Source organism: Salmo salar, chromosome ssa15 (assembly GCF_905237065.1).
Source record: "Salmo salar chromosome ssa15, Ssal_v3.1, whole genome shotgun sequence".
NCBI lineage: Eukaryota > Metazoa > Chordata > Actinopteri > Salmoniformes > Salmonidae > Salmo > Salmo salar.
This window is the reverse complement of record NC_059456.1, coordinates 105,053,401-105,079,678: the sequence shown is the minus strand read 5'-3', so window position 1 is coordinate 105,079,678 and position 26,278 is coordinate 105,053,401. Positions and strand designations below refer to the sequence as shown.

The window sequence follows — 26,278 nt, the reverse complement described above, 5'->3', positions numbered from 1 at the left end:
TAGATTTAAAAATACTTTGATTTTGTAGATTATTTAGGCACATTTTAGGGTTAGCAAAGTATGTGTGAATCATACAAAAAAAAGCAGGTTTGGAGACCCTGTACGCACTAAATATATTGATGAATCAAAAATACTATCGTTTGATTCATCCTGAAAGTTGCCATATTCAGTTGTTCAATCTATGAAATATTGGAAGGTGAGAAAAGTGTACAATTGGGGTTGAACAGTAGTCCTATAATAAATCTACCCTGATAATCCTCACCTCACATCGTGAACCGTGCTCCAGGCTCCAGGTTTAAACTGAAAAGTGTGGTCATGAGTTCATGACTTCCATGAAGATTAAAATAGGGGCTACATGTCGTGAATTATTGCACAACATAATAATATGTTTCTACTAATTCTCAAGAACAACTACACTGACGTGACAGAGGAAAGAAAGGTCAACAGAATGGAATGGAGTGATGCAAGATGTAGGCTACAAAACTGAAGGAAACTAACGCTAAAGAGACAGTTATAAATGTGAGGAAACTAACGCTAAAGTAACAGTTATAAATGTGAGGAAACTAACACTAAAAGTTATAAATGTGAGGAAACTAACACTAAAGAGACAGTTATAAATGTGAGGAAACTAACGCTAAAGAGACAGTTATAAATGTGAGGAAACTAACGCTAAAGAGACAGTTATAAATGTGAGGAAACTAACGCTAAAGAGACAGTTATAAATGTGAGGAAACTAACACTAAAGTTATAAATGTGAGGAAACACTAAAAAGACAGTTATAAATGTGAGGAAACTAACACTAAAGTTATAAATGTGAGGAAACACTAAAAAGACAGTTATAAATGTGAGGAAACTAACACTAAAGTTATAAATGTAAGGAAACTAACACTAAAGTTATAAATGTGAGGAAACTAACACTAAAGAGACAGTTATAAATGTGAGGAAACCAACGCTAAAGAGACAGTTATAAATGTAAGGAAACTAACACTAAGAGACAGTTATAAATGTGAGGAAACTAACACTAAAGTTATAAATGTGAGGAAACTAACGCTAAAGAGACAGTTATAAATGTGAGGAAACTAACACTAAAGAGACAGTTATAAATGTACAGTATGTGTGTATTACTGACGGTGGTTCTTATAGTGGCTAACATTTAACAATTGTTAAATCCTGGGTCTCCAAATTTCCTCTATGCAAATTATGTGGGCTTACAATTCTAATTCTGAATAGCGGCAGAGCTATTCGTAGCCTACTTCACTGTGGAAAAAGGGCTGCAACCCATGTCATGTTGATATGATTTTCAGTCTGCTTCCATATGACTGGTTTCCAGGGATTATAAGGAAAAAATCATCTTAAAATAATTGCTACGTGTATTTACAATCCCCATTCTACAAACGGATTACTTATTTACCTAGCTTTAATCAATTTATAAATTCAATGCATGGAGATTATATTGGAAAAAGGAATGTGTATCCATTTTCCACTTGAAACCTGGCTGGTTTGCTCGACCTTATTTTTTTATTTCACCTTTATTTAACCAGGTAGGCTAGTTGAGAACAAGTTCTCATTTACAACTGCGACCTGGCCAAGAATAAAGCAAAGCAGTGCGACAGAAACAACAACACAGAGTTACACATGGAATAAACAAGCGTACAGTCAATAATACAGTAGAAAAAAAAGAAAGTCTATATACAGTGTGTGCAAATGGCATGAGGAGGTAAGGCAATAAATAGGCCATAGTAGCAAAGTAATTACAATTTAGCAGATTAACACTGGAGTGATAGATGAGCAGATGATGATGAGCAGATGATGGTGTGTAAGTAGTGATACTGGTGTGCAAAAGAGCAGAAAAGTAAATAAAAACAATATGGGGATGAGGTAGGTAGATTGGGTGGGCTATTTAGAGATGGACTATGTACAGCTGCAGCGATCGGTTAGCTGCTCAGATAGCTGATGTTTGAAGTTAGTGAGGGAAATTTAAGTTTCCAGCTTCAGCGATTTTTGCGATTCGTTCCAGTCACTGGCAGCAGAGAACTGTAAGGAAAGGCGGCCAAAGGAGGTGTTGGCTTTGGGGATGACCAGTGAGATATACCTGCTGCAGTGCGTGCTAAGGGTGGGTGAGCTGAGATAAGGCGGAGCTTTACCTAGCATAGACTTGTAGATGACCTGGAGCGACGAATATGTAGCGATGGCCAGCCAACTATTCACGGTTTCACTTATTCACGGGGGGGGGGGGGGGGCTGCCTTAAGGCGCCATCATGCTGAAAAAACCCTTACCGAAGTCCCACACGAAATAAAAACGGCACAAAATGTGGTCAAATATATATATGCACAAACTCTTCCAGACTGTTTTGGCTGGGAAGCACGTGAATACCTTTAATCGACTTCCTCTTCACCAGTGCCCGGGGAGCAGTTGTTGTTGGGGATTGACTGATTTGCTAGCTAGGGGATTTGAACCAGCGACCTTTAGGTTACTGGCCTAATGCTACCTACCGATGTTATTAGTACAGCGTAACCCCAGAGAGAAACAGGGCATCAGTGTAACCCCAGAGATAAACGGGGCATCAGTGTAACCCCAGAGATAAACGGGGCATCAGTGTAACCCCAGAGATAAACGGGGCATCAGTGTAACCCCAGAGAGAAACAGAGTTATGGTAATTATTTATGCTTCAGTGTTGTTATTGCTGTACTTATTACTGGGTACTGAGAGAAACAGGGCATCAGCGTAACCCCAGAGATAAACAGGGCATTAGCGTAACACCAGAGAGAAACGGGGCATCAGTGTAACCCCAGAGAGAAACAGGGCATCAGCGTAACACCAGAGAGAAACGGGGCATCAGCGTAACACCAGAGAGAAACGGGGCATCAGCGTAACACCAGAGAGAAACGGGGCATCAGCGTAACACCAGAGAGAAACGGGGCATCAGCGTAACACCAGAGAGAAACGGGGCATCAGTGTAACCCCAGAGATAAACAGGGCATTAGCGTAACACCAGAGAGAAACGGGGCATCAGTGTAACCCCAGAGAGAAACGGGGCATCAGCCTCCAGAGGAAGGATATGACTCATTCATGTCACTCTGCAGGCCACATCCTCAGTCTGACTGTAGGGTAGATTTGGTGCCTGTCTATCTCAGTCTGACTGTAGGGTATATTTGGTGCCTGTCTATCTCAGTCTTGGTGTGGGTGATAGGTGCTTTTAGTCTGATTGAGGAGATATGGTGCCTGTCTGTCTCAGTGTGACTGTAGGGTAGATATGGTGCCTGTCTGTCCCAGTCTGACTGTAGGGTAGATATGGTGCCTGTCTGTCTCAGTCTGACTGTAGGGTAGATATGGTGCCTGTCTGTCCCAGTCTGACTGTAGGGTAGATATGGTGCCTGTCTGTCTCAGTCTGACTGTAGGGTAGATATGGTGCCTGTCTGTCTCATTCAGACTGTAGGGTAGATATGGTGCCTGTCTGTCTCATTCAGACTGTAGGGTAGATTTGGTGCCTGTCCGTCTCATTCAGACTGTAGGGTAGCGTGGTGCCTGTCTGTCTCAGTCTGACTGTAGGGTTGATATGGTGCCTGTCTGTCTCAGTCTGACTGTAGGGTAGATATGGTGCCTATTCATCTCAGTCTGACTGTAGGATTGATATGGTGCCTGTCTGTGTCAAGTCTTACTGTAGGGTAGATTGGGTCCCTGTCCTTCTCAATTAGACTGTAGTGTAGATTTGGTACCTGTCCTTCTCAGTCTGACTGTAGGGTAGATATGGTGCCTGTCCTTCTCAGTCTGACTGTAGGGTAGATATGGTGCCTGTCCTTCTCAGTCTGACTGTAGGATAGATATGGTGCCTGTCTGTCTCATTTAGACTGTATGTTCGATATGGTGCCTATTCATCTCAGTCTGACTGTAGGATTGATAAGGTGCCTGTCTGTGTCAAGTCTTACTGTAGGGTAGATTGGGTCCCTGTCCTTCTCAATTAGACTGTAGTGTAGTTTTGGTGCCTGTCCTTCTCAGTCTGACTGTAGGGTAGATATGGTGCCTGTCCTTCTCAGTCTGACTGTAGGGTAGATATGGTGCCTGTCCTTCTCAGTCTGACTGTAGGGTAGATATGGTGCCTTTTTGTCTCAGTCTTGGTGTAGGGTAGATATGTGGTGCCTGTCTGTCTCAGTTGGTAAGAGTGTGTCACTAGCAACACCAGTTGTGGGCTAAATTCCCACAGGGATCACATTCTGTTGTGTTCTCTGGATGAAATGCCATGCAGATGCTGAATCTGATCATCACACCTGAACCTCAGAGTTGGACTCTTTAGGGCTTTTCTTGTTTCCAATGTTTCCAAGGAGTAACAATAAAATCACTCCGTTACTTCAGAGTTCCTGTAGCTCCTTCAGCATGAAGCCTCGATACTGTTTTCCATGGATAGTCTGATTCCTTTACACTGTCTTTATCTGTCTGCCACTCTATTCCTCTGTTCTGTCTGTCTTTATCTGTCTGCCACTCTATTCCTCTGTTCTGTCTGTCTTTATCTGTCTGCCACTCTATTCCACTGTTCTGTCTTTATCTGTCTGCCACTCTATTCCTCTGTTCTGTCTGTCTTTATCTGTCTGCCACTCTATTCCTCTGTTCTGTCTTTCTTTATCTGTCTACCACTCTATTCCTCTGTTCTGTCTGTCTTTATCTGTCTGCCACTCTATTCCTCTGTTCTGTCTGTCTTTATCTGTCTGCCACTCTATTCCTCTGTTCTGTCTTTATCTGTCTGCCACTCTATTCCTCTGTTCTGTCTTTATCTGTCTACCACTCTATTCCTCTGTTCTGTCTGTCTTTATCTGTCTGCCACTCTAGTCCACTGTTCTGTCTTTATCTGTCTGCCACTCTATTCCTCTGTTCTGTCTGTCTTTATCTGTCTACCACTCTATTCCTCTGTTCTGTCTTTATCTGTCTGCCACTCTATTCCTCTGTTCTGTCTTTATCTGTCTGCCACTCTATTCCTCTGTTCTGTCTTTATCTGTCTGCCACTCTAGTCCACTTTTCTGTTTGTTTTTCTTTATCTGTATGCCACTAATTTCCTCTTTTTTGGTTTCGCCTTTCACTCCCTCTCTCCACCCTCCTTCTGTGGTTCTTTGGTTTCTTAAAGTGGAAGAGGTGACTTAGAGAAACTTTTGAGCTGTAACACACATACAGTACTCAAACATGCAGCTTTATTTTCTGGTCATTTTTTGACATTTTGGGGAGTAAAAATGTTTGACAATTAAAAATCCTATTTTCCCTAACACTTAACCTTAACCTTAACCCCAAATCCCTAAACCTAACCCTTAAGCTTTAAATAGCATTTGAACAAATTCAGGACATGAAAATTGTCCGGACTTACAAAAGGTTTGTGTATACCTACCTTGTCAGGATATTCAGGTGAAATCAAATCAAAGTTTATTTGACTTGTGCGCCGAATACAACAGGTGTAGTAGACCTTACAGTGAAATGCTGAATACAACAGGTGTAGGTAGACCTTACAGTGAAATGCTGAATACAACAGGTGTAGGTAGACCTTACAGTGAAATGCTGAATACAACAGGTGTAGTAGACCTTACAGTGAAATGCTGAATACAACAGGTGTAGTAGACCTCACAGTGAAATGCTGAATACAACAGGTGTAGTAGACCTTACAGTGAAATGCTGAATACAACAGGTGTAGTAGACCTTACAGTGAAATGCTGAATACAACAGGTGTAGTAGACCTTACAGTGAAATGCTGAATACAACAGGTGTAGTAGACCTTACAGTGAAATGCTGAATACAACAGGTGTAGTAGACCTCACAGTGAAATGCTGAATACAACAGGTGTAGTAGACCTTACAGTGAAATGCTGAATACAACAGGTGTAGTAGACCTCACAGTGAAATGCTGAATACAACAGGTGTAGTAGACCTTACAGTGAAATGCTGAATACAACAGGTGTAGTAGACCTCACAGTGAAATGCTGAATACAACAGGTGTAGTAGACCTTACAGTGAAATGCTGAATACAACAGGTGTAGTAGACCTTACAGTGAAATGCTGAATACAACAGGTGTAGTAGACCTCACAGTGAAATGCTGAATACAACAGGTGTAGTAGACCTCACAGTGAAATGCTGAATACAACAGGTGTAGACCTTACAGTGAAATGCTGAATACAACAGGTGTAGACCTTACAGTGAAATGCTGAATACAACAGGTGAAATGCTGAATACAGCAGGTGTAGATATTACAGTGAAATGCTTACTTACATCACACTAACCAACAGTGCAAAAAAGGTATTAGGTGAACAATAGGTAATTAAAAGAAATAAAAACAACAGTAAAAAGACAGTGAAAAATAACAGTAGCGAGACTATATACAATAGAGAGGCTATATACAATAGAGAGGTTATATACAGTAGAGAGGCTATATACAGTAGAGAGGCTATATACAATAGAGAGGTTATATACAGTAGAGAGGCTATATACAGTAGTGAGGCTATATACAATAGAGAGGTTATATACAGTAGAGAGGCTATATACAGTAGTGAGGCTGTATACAGTAGAGAGGCTATATACAGTAGAGAGGCTATATACAGTAGAGAGGTTATATACAGTAGAGAGGCTATATACAGTAGTGAGGCTATATACAGTAGAGAGGCTATATACAGTAGAGAGGCTATATACAGAAGAGAGGCTATATACAGTAGAGAGGCTATATACAGTAGTGAGGCTATATACAGTAGAGAGGCTATATACAGTAGAGAGGTTATATACAGTAGAGAGGCTATATACTGTAGAGAGGATATATACAGTAGAGAGGCTATATACAGTAGAGAGGCTATATACAGTAGCCAGGCTATATACAGTAGAGAGGCTATATACAGTAGAGAGGCTATATACAGTAGAGAGGCTATATACAGTAGCGAGGCTACATACAGACACCGGTTAGTCAGGCTGATTGAGGTAGTATGTAGATGGAGATATGGTTAAAGTGACTATGCATATATGATGAACAGAGAGTAGCAGTAGCATAAAAGAGGGGTTGGTGGGTGGTGGGTGGGACACAATGCAGATAGCCCGGTTAGCCAATGTGCGGGAGCACTGGTTGGTTTGGCCAATTGAGGTAGTATGTACATGAATGTATAGTTAATGTTAGGAGTCTAGGGGCCCTGATAATGTAGGAAAACAAGTACACACACACACACACACACACACACACACACACACACACACACACACACACACACACCCCAACAGGTTCTGTGTATATCCTTGGTTCAGGGAGTTCTATAGTTGGTTTTGATGGGGTTCAGGGAGTTCTATAGTGGGTTTTGATGGGGTTCAGGGAGTTCTATAGTTGGTTTTGATGGGGTTCAGGGAGTTCTATAGTTGGTTTTGATGGGGTTCAGGGAGTTCTATAGTGGGTTTTGATGGGGTTCAGGGAGTTCTATAGTTGGTTTTGATGGGGTTCAGGGAGTTCTATAGTTGGTTTTGATGGGGTTCAGGGAGTTCTATAGTTGGTTTTGATGGGGTTCAGGGAGTTCTATAGTTGGTTTTGATGGGGTTCAGGGAGTTCTATAGTTGGTTTTGATGGGGTTCAGGGAGTTCTATAGTTGGTTTTGATGGGGTTCAGGGAGTTCTATAGTTGGTTTTGATGGGGTTCAGGGAGTTCTATAGTGGGTTTTGATGGGGTTCAGGGAGTTCTATAGTGGGTTTTGATGGGGTTCAGGGAGTTCTATAGTTGGTTTTGATGGGGTTCAGGGAGTTCTATAGTTGGTTTTGATGGGGTTCAGGGAGTTCTATAGTTGGTTTTGATGGGGTTCAGGGAGTTCTATAGTTGGTTTTGATGGGGTTCAGGGAGTTCTATAGTTGGTTTTGATGGGGTTCAGGGAGTTCTATAGTTGGTTTTGATGGGGTTCAGGGAGTTCTATAGTTGGTTTTGATGGGGTTCAGGGAGTTCTATAGTTGGTTTTGATGGGGTTCAGGGAGTTCTATAGTGGGTTTTGATGGGGTTCAGGGAGTTCTATAGTTGGTTTTGATGGGGTTCAGGGAGTTCTATAGTTGGTTTTGATGGGGTTCAGGGAGTTCTATAGTTGGTTTTGATGGGGTTCAGGGAGTTCTATAGTTGGTTTTGATGGGGTTCAGGGAGTTCTATAGTTGGTTTTGATGGGGTTCAGGGAGTTCTATAGTTGGTTTTGATGGGGTTCAGGGAGTTCTATAGTTGGTTTTGATGGGGTTCAGGGAGTTCTATAGTTGGTTTTGATGGGGTTCAGGGAGTTCTATAGTTGGTTTTGATGGGGTTCAGGGAGTTCTATAGTGGGTTTTGATGGGGTTCAGGGAGTTCTATAGTTGGTTTTGATGGGGTTCAGGGAGTTCTATAGTTGGTTTTGATGGGGTTCAGGGAGTTCTATAGTTGGTTTTGATGGGGTTCAGGGAGTTCTATAGTTGGTTTTGATGGGGTTCAGGGAGTTCTATAGTTGGTTTTGATGGGGTTCAGGGAGTTCTATAGTTGGTTTTGATGGGGTTCAGGGAGTTCTATAGTTGGTTTTGATGGGGTTCAGGGAGTTCTATAGTTGGTTTTGATGGGGTTCAGGGAGTTCTATAGTTGGTTTTGATGGGGTTCAGGGAGTTCTATAGTTGGTTTTGATGGGGTTCAGGGAGTTCTATAGTTGGTTTTGATGGGGTTCAGGGAGTTCTATAGTTGGTTTTGATGGGGTTCAGGGAGTTCTATAGTTGGTTTTGATGGGGTTCAGGGAGTTCTATAGTTGGTTTTGATGGGGTTCAGGGAGTTCTATAGTTGGTTTTGATGGGGTTCAGGGAGTTCTATAGTTGGTTTTGATGGGGTTCAGGGAGTTCTATAGTTGGTTTTGATGGGGTTCAGGGAGTTCTATAGTTGGTTTTGATGGGGTTCAGGGAGTTCTATAGTTGGTTTTGATGGGGTTCAGGGAGTTCTATAGTTGGTTTTGATGGGGTTCAGGGAGTTCTATAGTTGGTTTTGATGGGGTTCAGGGAGTTCTATAGTTGGTTTTGATGGGGTTCAGGGAGTTCTATAGTTGGTTTTGATGGGGTTCAGGGAGTTCTATAGTTGGTTTTGATGGGGTTCAGGGAGTTCTATAGTTGGTTTTGATGGGGTTCAGGGAGTTCTATAGTTGGTTTTGATGGGGTTCAGGGAGTTCTATAGTTGGTTTTGATGGGGTTCAGGGAGTTCTATAGTTGGTTTTGATGGGGTTCAGGGAGTTCTATAGTTGGTTTTGATGGGGTTCAGGGAGTTCTATAGTTGGTTTTGATGGGGTTCAGGGAGTTCTATAGTTGGTTTTGATGGGGTTCAGGGAGTTCTATAGTTGGTTTTGATGGGGTTCAGGGAGTTCTATAGTGGGTTTTGATGGGGTTCAGGGAGTTCTATAGTGGGTTTTGATGGGGTTCAGGGAGTTCTATAGTGGGTTTTGATGGGGTTCAGGGAGTTCTATAGTTGGTTTTGATGGGGTTCAGGGAGTTCTATAGTTGGTTTTGATGGGGTTCAGGGAGTTCTATAGTGGGTTTTGATGGGGTTCAGGGAGTTCTATAGTTGGTTTTGATGGGGTTCAGGGAGTTCTATAGTTGGTTTTGATGGGGTTCAGGGAGTTCTATAGTGGGTTTTGATGGGGTTCAGGGAGTTCTATAGTTGGTTTTGATGGGGTTCAGGGAGTTCTATAGTTGGTTTTGATGGGGTTCAGGGAGTTCTATAGTTGGTTTTGATGGGGTTCAGGGAGTTCTATAGTTGGTTTTGATGGGGTTCAGGGAGTTCTATAGTTGGTTTTGATGGGGTTCAGGGAGTTCTATAGTGGGTTTTGATGGGGTTCAGGGAGTTCTATAGTTGGTTTTGATGGGGTTCAGGGAGTTCTATAGTTGGTTTTGATGGGGTTCAGGGAGTTCTATAGTTGGTTTTGATGGGGTTCAGGGAGTTCTATAGTTGGTTTTGATGGGGTTCAGGGAGTTCTATAGTTGGTTTTGATGGGGTTCAGGGAGTTCTATAGTTGGTTTTGATGGGGTTCAGGGAGTTCTATAGTTGGTTTTGATGGGGTTCAGGGAGTTCTATAGTTGGTTTTGATGGGGTTCAGGGAGTTCTATAGTTGGTTTTGATGGGGTTCAGGGAGTTCTATAGTTGGTTTTGATGGGGTTCAGGGAGTTCTATAGTTGGTTTTGATGGGGTTCAGGGAGTTCTATAGTTGGTTTTGATGGGGTTCAGGGAGTTCTATAGTTGGTTTTGATGGGGTTCAGGGAGTTCTATAGTTGGTTTTGATGGGGTTCAGGGAGTTCTATAGTTGGTTTTGATGGGGTTCAGGGAGTTCTATAGTTGGTTTTGATGGGGTTCAGGGAGTTCTATAGTTGGTTTTGATGGGGTTCAGGGAGTTCTATAGTTGGTTTTGATGGGGTTCAGGGAGTTCTATAGTTGGTTTTGATGGGGTTCAGGGAGTTCTATAGTTGGTTTTGATGGGGTTCAGGGAGTTCTATAGTTGGTTTTGATGGGGTTCAGGGAGTTCTATAGTTGGTTTTGATGGGGTTCAGGGAGTTCTATAGTTGGTTTTGATGGGGTTCAGGGAGTTCTATAGTTGGTTTTGATGGGGTTCAGGGAGTTCTATAGTTGGTTTTGATGGGGTTCAGGGAGTTCTATAGTTGGTTTTGATGGGGTTCAGGGAGTTCTATAGTTGGTTTTGATGGGGTTCAGGGAGTTCTATAGTTGGTTTTGATGGGGTTCAGGGAGTTCTATAGTTGGTTTTGATGGGGTTCAGGGAGTTCTATAGTTGGTTTTGATGGGGTTCAGGGAGTTCTATAGTTGGTTTTGATGGGGTTCAGGGAGTTCTATAGTTGGTTTTGATGGGGTTCAGGGAGTTCTATAGTTGGTTTTGATGGGGTTCAGGGAGTTCTATAGTTGGTTTTGATGGGGTTCAGGGAGTTCTATAGTTGGTTTTGATGGGGTTCAGGGAGTTCTATAGTTGGTTTTGATGGGGTTCAGGGAGTTCTATAGTTGGTTTTGATGGGGTTCAGGGAGTTCTATAGTTGGTTTTGATGGGGTTCAGGGAGTTCTATAGTTGGTTTTGATGGGGTTCAGGGAGTTCTATAGTTGGTTTTGATGGGGTTCAGGGAGTTCTATAGTTGGTTTTGATGGGGTTCAGGGAGTTCTATAGTTGGTTTTGATGGGGTTCAGGGAGTTCTATAGTTGGTTTTGATGGGGTTCAGGGAGTTCTATAGTTGGTTTTGATGGGGTTCAGGGAGTTCTATAGTTGGTTTTGATGGGGTTCAGGGAGTTCTATAGTTGGTTTTGATGGGGTTCAGGGAGTTCTATAGTTGGTTTTGATGGGGTTCAGGGAGTTCTATAGTTGGTTTTGATGGGGTTCAGGGAGTTCTATAGTTGGTTTTGATGGGGTTCAGGGAGTTCTATAGTTGGTTTTGATGGGGTTCAGGGAGTTCTATAGTTGGTTTTGATGGGGTTCAGGGAGTTCTATAGTTGGTTTTGATGGGGTTCAGGGAGTTCTATAGTTGGTTTTGATGGGGTTCAGGGAGTTCTATAGTTGGTTTTGATGGGGTTCAGGGAGTTCTATAGTTGGTTTTGATGGGGTTCAGGGAGTTCTATAGTGGGTTTTGATGGGGTTCAGGGAGTTCTATAGTTGGTTTTGATGGGGTTCAGGGAGTTCTATAGTTGGTTTTGATGGGGTTCAGGGAGTTCTATAGTTGGTTTTGATGGGGTTCAGGGAGTTCTATAGTTGGTTTTGATGGGGTTCAGGGAGTTCTATAGTTGGTTTTGATGGGGTTCAGGGAGTTCTATAGTTGGTTTTGATGGGGTTCAGGGAGTTCTATAGTTGGTTTTGATGGGGTTCAGGGAGTTCTATAGTTGGTTTTGATGGGGTTCAGGGAGTTCTATAGTTGGTTTTGATGGGGTTCAGGGAGTTCTATAGTTGGTTTTGATGGGGTTCAGGGAGTTCTATAGTTGGTTTTGATGGGGTTCAGGGAGTTCTATAGTTGGTTTTGATGGGGTTCAGGGAGTTCTATAGTGGGTTTTGATGGGGTTCAGGGAGTTCTATAGTTGGTTTTGATGGGGTTCAGGGAGTTCTATAGTGGGTTTTGATGGGGTTCAGGGAGTTCTATAGTTGGTTTTGATGGGGTTCAGGGAGTTCTATAGTTGGTTTTGATGGGGTTCAGGGAGTTCTATAGTTGGTTTTGATGGGGTTCAGGGAGTTCTATAGTGGGTTTTGATGGGGTTCAGGGAGTTCTATAGTGGGTTTTGATGGGGTTCAGGGAGTTCTATAGTTGGTTTTGATGGGGTTCAGGGAGTTCTATAGTTGGTTTTGATGGGGTTCAGGGAGTTCTATAGTGGGTTTTGATGGGGTTCAGGGAGTTCTATAGTTGGTTTTGATGGGGTTCAGGGAGTTCTATAGTTGGTTTTGATGGGGTTCAGGGAGTTCTATAGTGGGTTTTGATGGGGTTCAGGGAGTTCTATAGTTGGTTTTGATGGGGTTCAGGGAGTTCTATAGTTGGTTTTGATGGGGTTCAGGGAGTTCTATAGTGGGTTTTGATGGGGTTCAGGGAGTTCTATAGTTGGTTTTGATGGGGTTCAGGGAGTTCTATAGTTGGTTTTGATGGGGTTCAGGGAGTTCTATAGTGGGTTTTGATGGGGTTCAGGGAGTTCTATAGTTGGTTTTGATGGGGTTCAGGGAGTTCTATAGTTGGTTTTGATGGGGTTCAGGGAGTTCTATAGTGGGTTTTGATGGGGTTCAGGGAGTTCTATAGTTGGTTTTGATGGGGTTCAGGGAGTTCTATAGTGGGTTTTGATGGGGTTCAGGGAGTTCTATAGTTGGTTTTGATGGGGTTCAGGGAGTTCTATAGTTGGTTTTGATGGGGTTCAGGGAGTTCTATAGTTGGTTTTGATGGGGTTCAGGGAGTTCTATAGTTGGTTTTGATGGGGTTCAGGGAGTTCTATAGTGGGTTTTGATGGGGTTCAGGGAGTTCTATAGTTGGTTTTGATGGGGTTCAGGGAGTTCTATAGTTGGTTTTGATGGGGTTCAGGGAGTTCTATAGTGGGTTTTGATGGGGTTCAGGGAGTTCTATAGTTGGTTTTGATGGGGTTCAGGGAGTTCTATAGTTGGTTTTGATGGGGTTCAGGGAGTTCTATAGTTGGTTTTGATGGGGTTCAGGGAGTTCTATAGTTGGTTTTGATGGGGTTCAGGGAGTTCTATAGTGGGTTTTGATGGGGTTCAGGGAGTTCTATAGTGGGTTTTGATGGGGTTCAGGGAGTTCTATAGTTGGTTTTGATGGGGTTCAGGGAGTTCTATAGTTGGTTTTGATGGGGTTCAGGGAGTTCTATAGTGGGTTTTGATGGGGTTCAGGGAGTTCTATAGTTGGTTTTGATGGGGTTCAGGGAGTTCTATAGTTGGTTTTGATGGGGTTCAGGGAGTTCTATAGTGGGTTTTGATGGGGTTCAGGGAGTTCTATAGTTGGTTTTGATGGGGTTCAGGGAGTTCTATAGTTGGTTTTGATGGGGTTCAGGGAGTTCTATAGTTGGTTTTGATGGGGTTCAGGGAGTTCTATAGTTGGTTTTGATGGGGTTCAGGGAGTTCTATAGTGGGTTTTGATGGGGTTCAGGGAGTTCTATAGTGGGTTTTGATGGGGTTCAGGGAGTTCTATAGTGGGTTTTGATGGGGTTCAGGGAGTTCTATAGTGGGTTTTGATGGGGTTCTTATTTTCCTGCTGGTCTGTTTGCTGTTGCTGTTCTGATTCATTGTGGTGCTCGTCTGGTGACTCCAGTGATTTGTTAGTGTGGTTACTGGGTGTCTTGTCATGATTCATCTGTCCAGCTAAGTGTGGTGGAGGTTTTGGTTGTTGTGGAAGTTTTGGTTGTCGTGGAGGTTTGGTTGTTGTGGAGGTTTGGTTGTCGTGGAGATTTGGTTGTTGTGGAGGTTTGGTTGTTGTGGAGGTTTGGTTGTTGTGGAGGTTTGGTTGTCGTGGAGATTTGGTTGTTGTGGAGGTTTGGTTGTCGTGGAGGTTTGGTTGTCGTGGAGATTTGGTTGTTGAATGTTTTCGATCTCTGTAACGATTTACTTTTAACTACATATCCCATAACACATTTATTACTCATCTATAAGCATGTCATGAACGTGTTATAACAGGTCCCAACCGCATTATTAAAGGTGAATGAAATATATCCATAACATATCTATATCGCATTCATGTCATGCTATGTAAGATCTCATATTTAGGTATCTTAATAATATCTTAATAGATGCATCATTACTATTACAGCGTAGCGTCATCATTATGGCTGTTGTCAACAGTGAACTTCTGCCATACCAGTGTTAGTGAATATGCTATGGTGATTTATAACCTGTACCAGCCCCACTTCCCCCACCGGCCGGTAAAAGCCAGTGACTTACCTTCTTCTTCTTCTTCTCACTGAGGTCAATGGTGCATAAAATATCTCCATATTGTTGAATCCTCAGGGTAAATGTTACAGATCAAATGGTGTCATGTGACAACTTCATCTGTAACTCATTAACAGCTCTCCTCCACATGACAATTAGGTCATACTGGTCTATGGCGCACAGATGAAGGGGTCTATGTATGAATTCTATGCAGTCAATGTAAAGTCAAATCATTTTTTCCATTCATAAAGCACTTCATGATAATTAACTGTACAGTTTGTCATCTGAGCTATAACACCAAAATTAAGGGAAAGAGGGGGGGATACCTCGTCAGTTGTACAACTGAATGCCTTCAACTGAAATGTGTCTTCCGCATTTAACCCAACCCCTCTGAATCAGAGAGGTAAGGGGGGGGCTGCCTTAATCTACACCCACGTCTTCAGCGCAGTGGGTTAAACTGCCTTGCTCAGGGGAGGAATGACATAACTTTACCTTGTCAGCCCGGGGATTCGATCCAGCATCCTTTTGCTTACTGGTACAACATTCTAACCATTAGGCTAGCTGCCGTTAAAGGTCTATTTATGCATTCTATGTAGTCAATGTGAAGTCAATTATATTACATATCTAAATATAGCAATATTTATCTATTATAAACAGTGAAATAACATTGTTAACTAAATGTTTCATGAGTTTTATGATGACTTTGTAATGTTTATTAACCGTGTTTGAAAAGTGTTGACATTGTGCCAGGGGCTTAGCTAGCTAGCTACATTACTGAATAAGGGGGAAATGCTAGCTAGCTACATTACTGAATAAGGGGGAAATGCTAGCTAGCTACATTACTGAATAAGGGGGAAATGCTAGCTAGCTACATTACTGAATAAGGGGGAAATGCTAGCTAGCTACATTACTGAATAAGGGGGAAATGCTAGCTAGCTACATTACTGAATAAGGGGGAAATGCTCGCTAGCTACATTACTGAATAAGGGGGAAATGCTAGCTAGCTACATTACTGAATGAGGGGGAAATGCTAGCTAGCTCTACTACCTTGTGTTCGTACATTTTACTCACTAAAATAGTTATTGCTATATCGGTCTGAAATGGGGAATTGAATTTGAATGGTTTGAATATACATCTTTGTTAAAGCCATTCAAGAAAAGTCAAACAAACATTTTTAAATAGTAGGATTCTTTGGCCAACAAATGTTTTCTGTGCTACATCTAGAAAATGGAAATAAAATGTTTATATTTCCTTTAACATTGTTTTTTCTGTATTCTTTACTTTTGACAAGGGAGGTATGTTTATGAATGTTTATGAATGTTTTATGAGGGTGGCAGGTAGCCTAGAGGTTAGAGCGTTGGGCCAGTAACCAAAAGGTTGCTAGTTCGAATCCCTGAGCTGACAAGGTTGTTCTGGACCTGAACAAGGCAGTTAACCCCCTGTCTCATGGTAAGCTGTCATTGTAAATAAGAATTTAAATGACTTGCTTGCTGAAATGAATGGGAAGTTATAATTGGCTTTACATTTACTGCATAGAATTCATATATAGACCCTTCATCTGTGCATTATAGACCACAGTAACTTAACTGTAATATGGATGAGGGCTGTTAATGAGTAATGATATGACCTTCAACTACACCATTTGATCCGTAACATTAACCCTGAGGATTCAACACTTTGGAGATCTTTATGCACCATTGACCTCAGTGAGAAGAAGAAGAAGAAGGTAAGTCACGGGCCTATACCAGCCCTTGGGGGAAATGGAGCTGGTACAGCATAATTTTAAAAAGTGGTTTGGCCTTTTGACATATTCACTAAGGGCCCGATTCAGACTTAAGAAATGTACGCTTTTTCTAAGTACAGCTTTCCTACGCACTTCTCAGTAGATGATATTCAGAATTTAGCTTATGCAGTTGTATTACGGCTTTTGCAGGTGTGGTTTCCTTGCGAGCGCTGAATAAATGTAATTCAACTGCTGAAAACCCTCCCATTAGCTGGCCAACAGATTTTCTCTTGGAGTTTTAATTCAATAGTGATTTCAGTACATTTATTTAAAGACATCCCTTTAAATTAGGTGTGCCTTTAATTAGAATTTTCTCAACAGACACTAGACTATGTAGAGAACAGTTCAGAATATCAGGGATCAATGACAGAATGTTAATACACACATATTCATCTCCTGTTCAGCACCAACTGGTAGATTTAAAAATACTCTGATCGTGTTTATTATATAGGATTAGGAAAGTATTTCTGAATAATAAACAAAACAGGTTTGGAGAGCCTTTACGCACTAAATATATTGGTGAATCAAAATACAGTGATTTGATTCATCCTGAGTTGCCATATTCAATTGTTCAATCTATGAAATATTGGAAGGTGAGAAAAGTGTACAATAGGGGTTGAACAGTAGTCCTATGAATCTACCAATCCTCATGAATCATGGGACTGTAATGACAATGGTCCAGTCATCGTGAACCGTGCGCCAGGCTCCAGGTTTAAACTGCTACATATGGTCTGTGTTCCATAATGATTCCAATAGGCTACATGTCCTAAATTATTGCACAACTTGTAATACGTTAGCCTAATATGATCCACTATAGCTAGCGATCCTCAGGAACAACCACACCAACAGGACAGAGGAAATAAAGGTCAACTAACGATCTAATGGAATGATGAGGAAACTAACGCTAAAGTGACAGTTATAAATGTGAGGAAACTAACGCTAAAGAGACAGTTATAAATGTGAGGAAACTAACGCTAAAGAGACAGTTATAAATGTGAGGAAACTAACACTAAAGAGACAGTTATAAATGTGAGGAAACTAACACCAACGTGACAGTTATAAATGTGAGGAAACTAACAGTATATCAAGGCACAAGGCGAGACCCAAATACAGACACAGGAGGCAGATGGTTGGAGTCTTACAATGTGTATTAATCCAAAAGGGGTAGTCAAGAGAATGGTCGTGGACAGGCAAAAAGGTCAAAACCAGATCAGAGTCCAGGAGGTACAGAGTGGCAGACAGGCTCATGGTCAAGGCAGGCAGAATGGTCAGGCAGGCGGGTACAAAGTCCAGGAACAGGCAAGGGTCAAAACCAAGAGGACTAGAAAAAGAAGAACGCAAAAAGCAGGAGAATAGGAAAACCGCTGGTTGACTTGGAAACATACAAGACGAACTGGCACAGAGACAGGAAACACAGGGATAAATACACTGGGGAATATAAGCGACACCTGGAGGGGGTGGAGACAATCACAAGGACAGGTGAAACAGATCAGGTTCGTGACAATATTGTAGCTTTCTTTAATTTATTCTGGATTTATGGACTGTGTTGTTGGACTATGGGGGCTATGTTGTTGGTAGCATTATCCCTGTGGGTGCTATCTCTGTTAAAGTGGCAGCTCAAAGCTCGGCTCAGCCTCAGGACGGTTTGACTCAGTAGGGCGTGACACACTAAAGAGACAGTTATAAATGGTTGTACAGTTGAAGTCAGAAGTTTACATACACTTAGGTTGGAGTCATTAAAACTTGTTTTTCAACCGCTCCACAAATGTCTTGTTAACAAATTATAGTTTTGGCAAGTCGGTTAGGACATCTACTTTGTGTGATTTTTCAACAATTGTTTACAGACAGATTATTTCACTTATAATTCACTGTATCCAAATTCCAGTGGGTGTTCCTTTAAACAGCTTGGACAATTCCAGAAAATGATGTCATGGCTTTAGAAGCTTCTGATAGGCTAATAGACATAATTTGAGTCAATTGGAGGTGTACCTGTGGATGTATTTCAAGGCCTACCTTCAAACTCAGTGCCTCTTTGCTTGACATCATGGGGAAATCAAAATAAATCAGCCAAGACCTCAAAAAATATGATAGACCTCCACAAGTCTGGTTCATCCTTGGGAGCAATCTCCAAACGCCTGAAGGTACCACGTTCATCTGTACAAACAATAGTATGCAAGTATAAACACCATGGGACCACGCAGCCGTCATACCGCTCAGGAAGGAGAGGCGTTCTGTCTCCTAGAGATGAACGTACTTTGGTGTGAAAAGTGCAAATCAATCCCAAAACAACAGCAAAGGACCTTGTGAAGATGCTGGAGGAAACAGGTACAAAAGTATCAATATCCACAGTAAAACGAGTCCTATATCGACACAACCTGAAAGGCCACTCAGCAAGGAAGAAGCCACTGCTCCAAAACCGCCATAAAAAAGCCAGACTACAGTTTGCAACTGCACATGGGGACAAAGATTGTACTTTTTGGAGAAATGTCCTCTGGTCTGATGAAACAAAAATAGAACTGTTTGGCCATAATGACCATCATTATGTTTGGAGGAAAAAGGGGGAGGCTTGCAAGCCAAAGAACGCCATCCCAACCGTGAAGCACGGGGGTGGCAGCATCATGTTGTGGGGGTGTTTTGCTGCAGGAGGGACTGGTGCACTTCACAAAATAGATGGCATCATGAGTTAGGAAAATTACGTGGATATATTGAAGCAACATCTCAAGACATCAGTCAGGAAGTTAAAGCTTGGTCGCAAATTATTCTTCCAAATGGACAATGACCACAAGCATACTTCCAAAGTTGTGGCAAAATGGCTTAAGGACAACAAAGTCAAGGTGTTGGAGTGGCCATCACAATGCCTTGACCTCAACCCTATAGGACATTTGTGGGCAGAACTGAAAAAGCGTGTGCGAGCAAGGAGGCCTACAAACCTGACTCAGTTACACCAGCTCTGTCAGGAGGAATGGGCCAAAATTCACCCAACTTACTGTGGGAAGCTTGTGGAAGGCTACCCGAAACGTTTGACCCAAGTTAAACAATTTAAAGTTGGTAGAGCGCAACGCCAGGGAGATTAACTGCTAACTAAAAATACTAACTGAGTGTATGTAAACTTCTGACCCACTGGGAATGTGATGAAAGAAATAAAAGCTGAAATAAATCATTCTCTCTACTATTATTCTGACATTTCACATTCTTAAAATAAAGTGGTGATCCTAACTGACTTAAAACAGGGATTTTTTTACTAGGATTAAATGTCAGGAATTGTGAAAAACTGAGTTTAAATATTTTTGGCTAAGGTGTATGTAATCTTCCGACTTCAACTGTAGGTATAACTGACGGTGGCTACCGATAGTGGCACATTTTTTAACACAATGCAAATTGTAAAAAATACAGTGGAAAGTTCAGGTATATCATTAAAACATTCTAGAAATCGTATCAATGTGGTTTGGTGCTGTACTGTCAATGGTGAAGCCTATATCCTATAAACTTCACAGTGGAAAATGTGATATGCTTCAGTTTGCTGCCATATGACTGGTTTCACATGTCTCCAACGATCATAAGGTAAAATAGATCTAAAACAATATCATTTATATTTACAATTGCCTTTTCCAATCGGCTTACTCATTTACCTAGCTTTTATCAATAGCCCTTATCAGTTTGTAAATTACAGTGCATTGAGAATTGTTTTTCTTAGGGGTGTACTATATATCGGTGAACATATCGGAATCTAACGATATTAGCTAAAAATGCCAACATCGGTATCGGCCCAATGTCTAGTTTAACGCTGATGTGCAAAACCGATGTCAAAGCTGCCGTGTATACCTATAAAACGTAATGACGCCACGTAAAATTTTGCACTACACGTGCAACACAGCATCCCTAACCTAGCCCACAATGTCTGCTGTGTGGATTGAGCAGTCAACAAGACGAGCACTCATTTGAAAGAGTAGAAACTTTCAGCGAGAGAAATCAAAGGCGAAAGCGATTAACACCAAGATAATGGAATTCATTGCCTTGACAATCAACCGTTCTTTGTCGTGGGTGATGTTGGCTTTCGTGACTGGTCGAGCACCGGTACACACTACCAAGTGCGCTATTTTTCAGATGTTGCCTTACTTTAGTTAGACAGTAATAGCGTCACTGCCATTAGCTTCACGACATACTGTGGAACGCCGTTCGGCTCTTTGCGTGTCAAAAAAGATACACGTCAAATAACACTATTTGGGCCTCCCACTCCTCTTTCGATTCTGGTTAGAGCCAGTTTGCACTGTTCTGTGAAGGGAGTAGTGCACAGCATTGTATGAGATCTTCAGTTTTGGAACACAGGAGTGATGGTTGCTGATAATGGGCCTCTGTACAGCTATGTAGATATTCCATCAAAAATCTGCTGTTTCCAGCTACAATAGTAATTTATAACATTAACAATGTCTACACTGTATTTCTGATCAATTTGATGTTATTTTAATGGATCAGAAATTTGCTTTTCTTTCAAAAACAAGGACATTTTTAAGTGACCCCAAACTTTTGAACGGTAGTGTATATATATATATATATATTTTGTTAAGGGGTGGATCAGCTTTATATTGTGGGTAGATTGTTGCTTCCATTAATGTAATTGTCTGCATCATTTCCAATACCCCATATCTTTTTTTGGTATATATATATATCCATATACATACACGTACATATCCATACATATACACATATATACATACTTACATACATACATACACGTACATACCCATACATATGCATACATATACACATATACACATACATATATACACGTACATACCCATACATATGCATACATATACACATATACACATACATATATACACGTACATACCCATACATATGCATACATATACACATATACACATATATACATACATACACGTACATACCCATGTATATGCATACATACATACATACATACATACATACATACATACATACATACATACATACATACATATGCATACATACAGTGAGGGAAAAAAGTATTTGATCCCCTGCTGATTTTGTACGTTTGCCCACTGACAAAGAAATGATCAGTCTATAATTTTAATGGTAGGTTTATTTGAACAGTGAGAGACAGAATAACAACAAAAAAAAACAGAAAACCGCTTTCAGCTCCCTCCAAAGATTTTCTATATGGTTCAGGTCTGGAGACTGGCTAGGCCACTCCAGGACCTTGAGATGCTTCTCACGGAGCCACTCCTTAGTTGCCCTGGCTGTGTGTTTCGGGTCGTTGTCATGCTGGAAGACCCAGCCACGACTCATCTTCAATGCTCTTACTGAGGGAAGGAGGTTGTTGGCCAAGATCTCGTGATACATGGCCCCATCAATCCTCCCCTCAATACGGTGTAGTCGTCCTGTCCCCTTTGCAGAAAAGCATGTTATTAGTCCCACCCTTCAGCTCCATTCAACCCCTCCCATCTATCTCTCAACACCATCCATTTTGGATTTCGATTTGCCAGATATTTTTCAACTGTGCTGTGATGCTTCACAAAAGTACTGAACCTTTCTACTCTCATAGCTTCTACAGATTGTAAATTAAAGATATACATTTTTGTTAAAATAATAATAATTGTATTAATTGTTGACTATGGCTTTTCAAATCACCCAGTATTGCTATCTGCAGCGTTAGTTCAAGGCAAATGTTGCAATTCTTCAGCCATTCCTGGACCTGTGACCAAAAACAAGCTACATATGGACAGAACCAAAACAAATGATCTAATGACTCTGCCTCTTCGCAGCAAAATCTGCAGAGCTGGGAAGATTGTATCCCCCATATATATATATATATATATATATATATATAACATTCTATTGGTTGCAAGAATTTTGTATAATAATTTAAATTTAAAAATGTGAAGTTTTGAATCCGGCGTTGTTTTGCGTGTCAATTCATAAACCATGTGCCATGGAATGGGTACATCGAAAATCTCATCGAAAATCTCTACTATATATTACTACTATATATTACTATTATATATTACTACTATATATTACTACTATATATTACTATTATATATTACTACTATATATTACTACTATATATTACTATTATATATTACTATTATATATTACTACTATATATTACTATTATATATTACTACTATATATTACTACTATATATTACTATTATATATTACTACTATATATTACTACTATATATTACAACTATATATTACTACTATATATTACTATTATATATTACTACTATATATTACTATTATATATTACTACTATATATTACTATTATATATTACTATTATATATTACTACTATATATTACTACTATATATTACTACTATATATTACTATTATATATTACTACTATATGTTACTACTATATATTACTACTATATATTACTATTTTATATTACTACTATATATTACTACTATATATTACTATTATATATTACTACTATATATTACTATTATATATTACTACTATATACACTGCTCAAAAAAATAAAGGGAACACTAAAATAACACATCCTAGATCTGAATGAATGAAATAATCTTATTAAATACTTTTTTCTTTACATAGTTGAATGTGCTGACAACAAAATCACACAAAAATAATCAATGGAAATCCAATTTATCAACCCATGGAGGTCTGGATTTGGAGTCAAACTCAAAATTAAAGTGGAAAACCACACTACAGGCTGATCCAACTTTGATGTAATGTCATTAAAACAAGTCAAAATGAGGCTCAGTAGTGTGTGTGGCCTCCACGTGCCTGTATGACCTCCCTACAACAATAGCATCAATGCCTTCCTCTTGCAGGACCTGCTGACACACTCCAGCCACATGAGGTCTAGCATTGTGTTGCATTAGGAGGAACCCAGGGCCAACTGCACCAGCATATGGTCTCACAAGGGGTCTGAGGATCTCATCTCGGTACCTAATGGCAGTCAGACTACCTCTGGCGAGCACATGGCCCCCCTGGCGAGCACACGGCCCCCCAAAGAAATGCCACCCCACACCATGAGTGACCCACCGCCAAACCGGTCATGCTGGAGGATGTTGCAGGCAGCAGAACGTTCTCCACGGCGTCTCCAGACTCTGTCACGTCTGTCACATGTGCTCAGTGTGAACCTGCTTTCATCTGTGAAGAGCACAGGACGCCAGTGGCAAATTTGCCAATCTTGGTGTTCCCTGGCAAATGCCAAACATCTTGCACGGTGTTGGGCTGTAAACACAACCCCCACCTGTGGACGTCGGGCCCTCATACCACCCTCATGGAGTCTGTTTCTGACCGTTTGAGCAGACACATGCACATTTGTGGCCTGCTGGAGGTCATTTTGCAGGGCTCTGGCAGTGCTCCTCCTGCTCCTCCTTGCACAAAGGCGGAGGTAGCGGTCCTGCTGCTGGGTTGTTGCCCTCCTACGGCCTCCTCCACGTCTCCTGATGTACTGGCCTGTCTCCTGGTAGTGCCTCCATGCTCTGGACACTACGCTGACAGACACAGCAAACCTTCTTGCCACAGCTCGCATTGATGTGCCATCCTGGATGAGCTGCACTACCTGAGCCACTTGTGTGGGTTGTAGACTCCGTCTCATGCTACCACTAGAGTGAAAGCACCCCGCCAGCATTCAAAAGTGACCAAAACATCAGCCAGGAAGCATAGGAACTGAGAAGTGGTCTGTGGTCCCCACCTGCAGAACCAGTCCTTTATTGGGGGTGTCTTGCTAATTGCCTATAATTTCCACCTGTTGTCTATTCCATTTGCACAACAGCATGTGAAATTTATTGTCAATCAGTGTTGCTTCCTAAGTGGACAGTTTGATTTCACAGAAGTGTGATTGACTTGGAGTTACATTGTGTTGTTTAAGTGTTCCCTTTATTTTTTTTAGCAGTATATTACTACTATATATTACTATTATATATTACTACTATATATTACTATTATATATTACTACTATATATTACTACTATATATTACTATTATATATTACTATTATATATTACTATTATATATTACTACTATATATTACTACTATATATTACTACTATATATTACTATTATATATTACTACTATATATTACTACTATATATTACTACTATATGTTACTATTATATATTACTATTATATATTACTATTATATATTACTACTATATATTACTACTATATATTACTATTATATATTACTACTATATATTACTATTATATATTACTACTATATATTACTACTATATATTACTACTATATATTACTATTATATATTACTATTATATATTACTACTATATATTACTATTATATATTACTACTATATATTACTATTATATATTACTACTATATATTACTATTATATATTACTATTATGTATTACTACTATATATTACTACTATATATTACTATTATATATTACTACTATATATTACTACTATATATTACTATTATATATTACTACTATATATTACTACTATATATTACTACTATATATTACTATTATATATTACTATTATATATTACTACTATATATTACTACTATATATTACTATTATATATTACTATTATATATTACTACTATATATTACTACTATATGTTACTATTATATATTACTTCTATATATTACTACTATATATTACTATTATATATTACTACTATATATTACTATTATATATTACTACTATATATTACTACTATATATTACTATTATATATTACTACTATATATTACTATTATATATTACTACTATATATTACTATTATATATTACTACTATATATTACTACTATATATTACTAGTATATATTACTATTATATATTACTACTATATATTACTATTATATATTACTACTATATATTACTACTATATGTTACTATTATATATTACTTCTATATATTACTACTATATATTACTATTATATATTACTACTATATATTACTACTATATATTACTTACAGACTTTTTTCTCTCTCTCCCTTTGTTTACATGTCTGTTTGTGTGTACATGTATGTGATTGTGTGTACATGTCTGTTTGTGTGTACATGTATGTGATTGTGTGTACATGTATGTGATTGTGTGCATGTATTAATGTGTGTGTCCATGAAGGAGAGGTCCGTGGCCAAAGGGGCGATGACATGCGTGTTCCCAGGCTGTTAACATCGCTGAGGATTATAAGACTATTAGGCTGCCAAGAGCTGTCAAGCCATGATGGACATACTGGTAACTTAACCTAACGTCTCTCTTTCTGTCTGCTTGTCTGCCTGTCTGTCTGTCTGTCTGTCTGTCTGTCTGGTCCCGTGTGGCTCAGTTGTTAGAGAATGCTGTTTGCAACGCTAGGGTTGTGGGTTTGATTCCCATGGGGGACCAGTATGAAGGAAAAGTGTTTGAAATGTATGCATTCAGTACTATAAGTCGCTCTGGATAAGAGTGTCTGCTAAATGACTAAAATGTAAATATGTGTCTGTCTGTGTCTCTTTCTCTTCTCAATTCAATTTCAATTCAATTCAAGGGGCTGTATTGGCATGGGAAACATATGTTAACATTGCCAAAGCAAGTGAAGTAAATACTAAACAAAAGTAAAATAAACACTAATATTTCCAGTAAACATTACACTCAGAGAAGTTCCAAGAGAATAAAAACATTATTAATGTCATATTAAGTGCAAATAGTAGTACAAAAGGCAAAATAAATAAACCTAAATATGGGTTGTATTTACAATGGTGTTTGTTCTTCACTGCTGGGATGGGACACTGTGGTATTTCACCCAATAGATAGATTTGGATTTGTTTTCGAATTCTTTGTGGATCTGTTTAATCTGAGAGAAATATGTGTCTCTAATATGGTTATACATTTAGCAGGAGGTTAGGAAGTGCAGCTCAGTTTCCACCTCATTTTGTGGGCCGTGCGCACATAGCCTGTCTTCTCTTGAGAGCCAGGTCTGCCTACGGTGGCCTTTCTCAATACCAAGGCTATGCTCACTGAGTCTGTACATAGTCAAAGCTTTCCTTAAGTTTGGGTCAGTCACAGTGGTCAGGTATTCTGCCACTGTGTACTCTCTGTTTAGGGCCAAATAGCATTCTCGTTTGCTTTGTTTTTTTGACAATTATCTTTTTGATTTCTCATGATTTGGCATGCAGAGTCTCAATTTGGTGTTTGTT

General features: G+C 40.1%; 1 protein-coding gene across 10 annotated transcripts in view; it reads left to right on the top strand.

The window, feature by feature from the left end:
• LOC106591588 (regulator of G-protein signaling 17) overlaps window positions 1-26,278 on the top strand; it is an 86,225-nt gene that overhangs the window by 2,050 nt on the left and 57,897 nt on the right. For 8 of the 10 annotated variants that reach the window (XR_006759373.1, XM_045696510.1, XM_045696509.1 and 5 more), the window contains exon 2: window positions 25,227-25,340. The exons of the other annotated variants lie outside the window; for them this stretch is intronic. Coding sequence is in view for 7 of the 8 variants with exons in the window: in XM_045696506.1 (XP_045552462.1) it covers window positions 25,227-25,340 (114 nt within the window). In the remaining variant the exon portion in view is untranslated. The remainder of the gene's footprint in view (window positions 1-25,226; window positions 25,341-26,278) is intronic. 10 annotated transcript variants of the gene reach the window in all.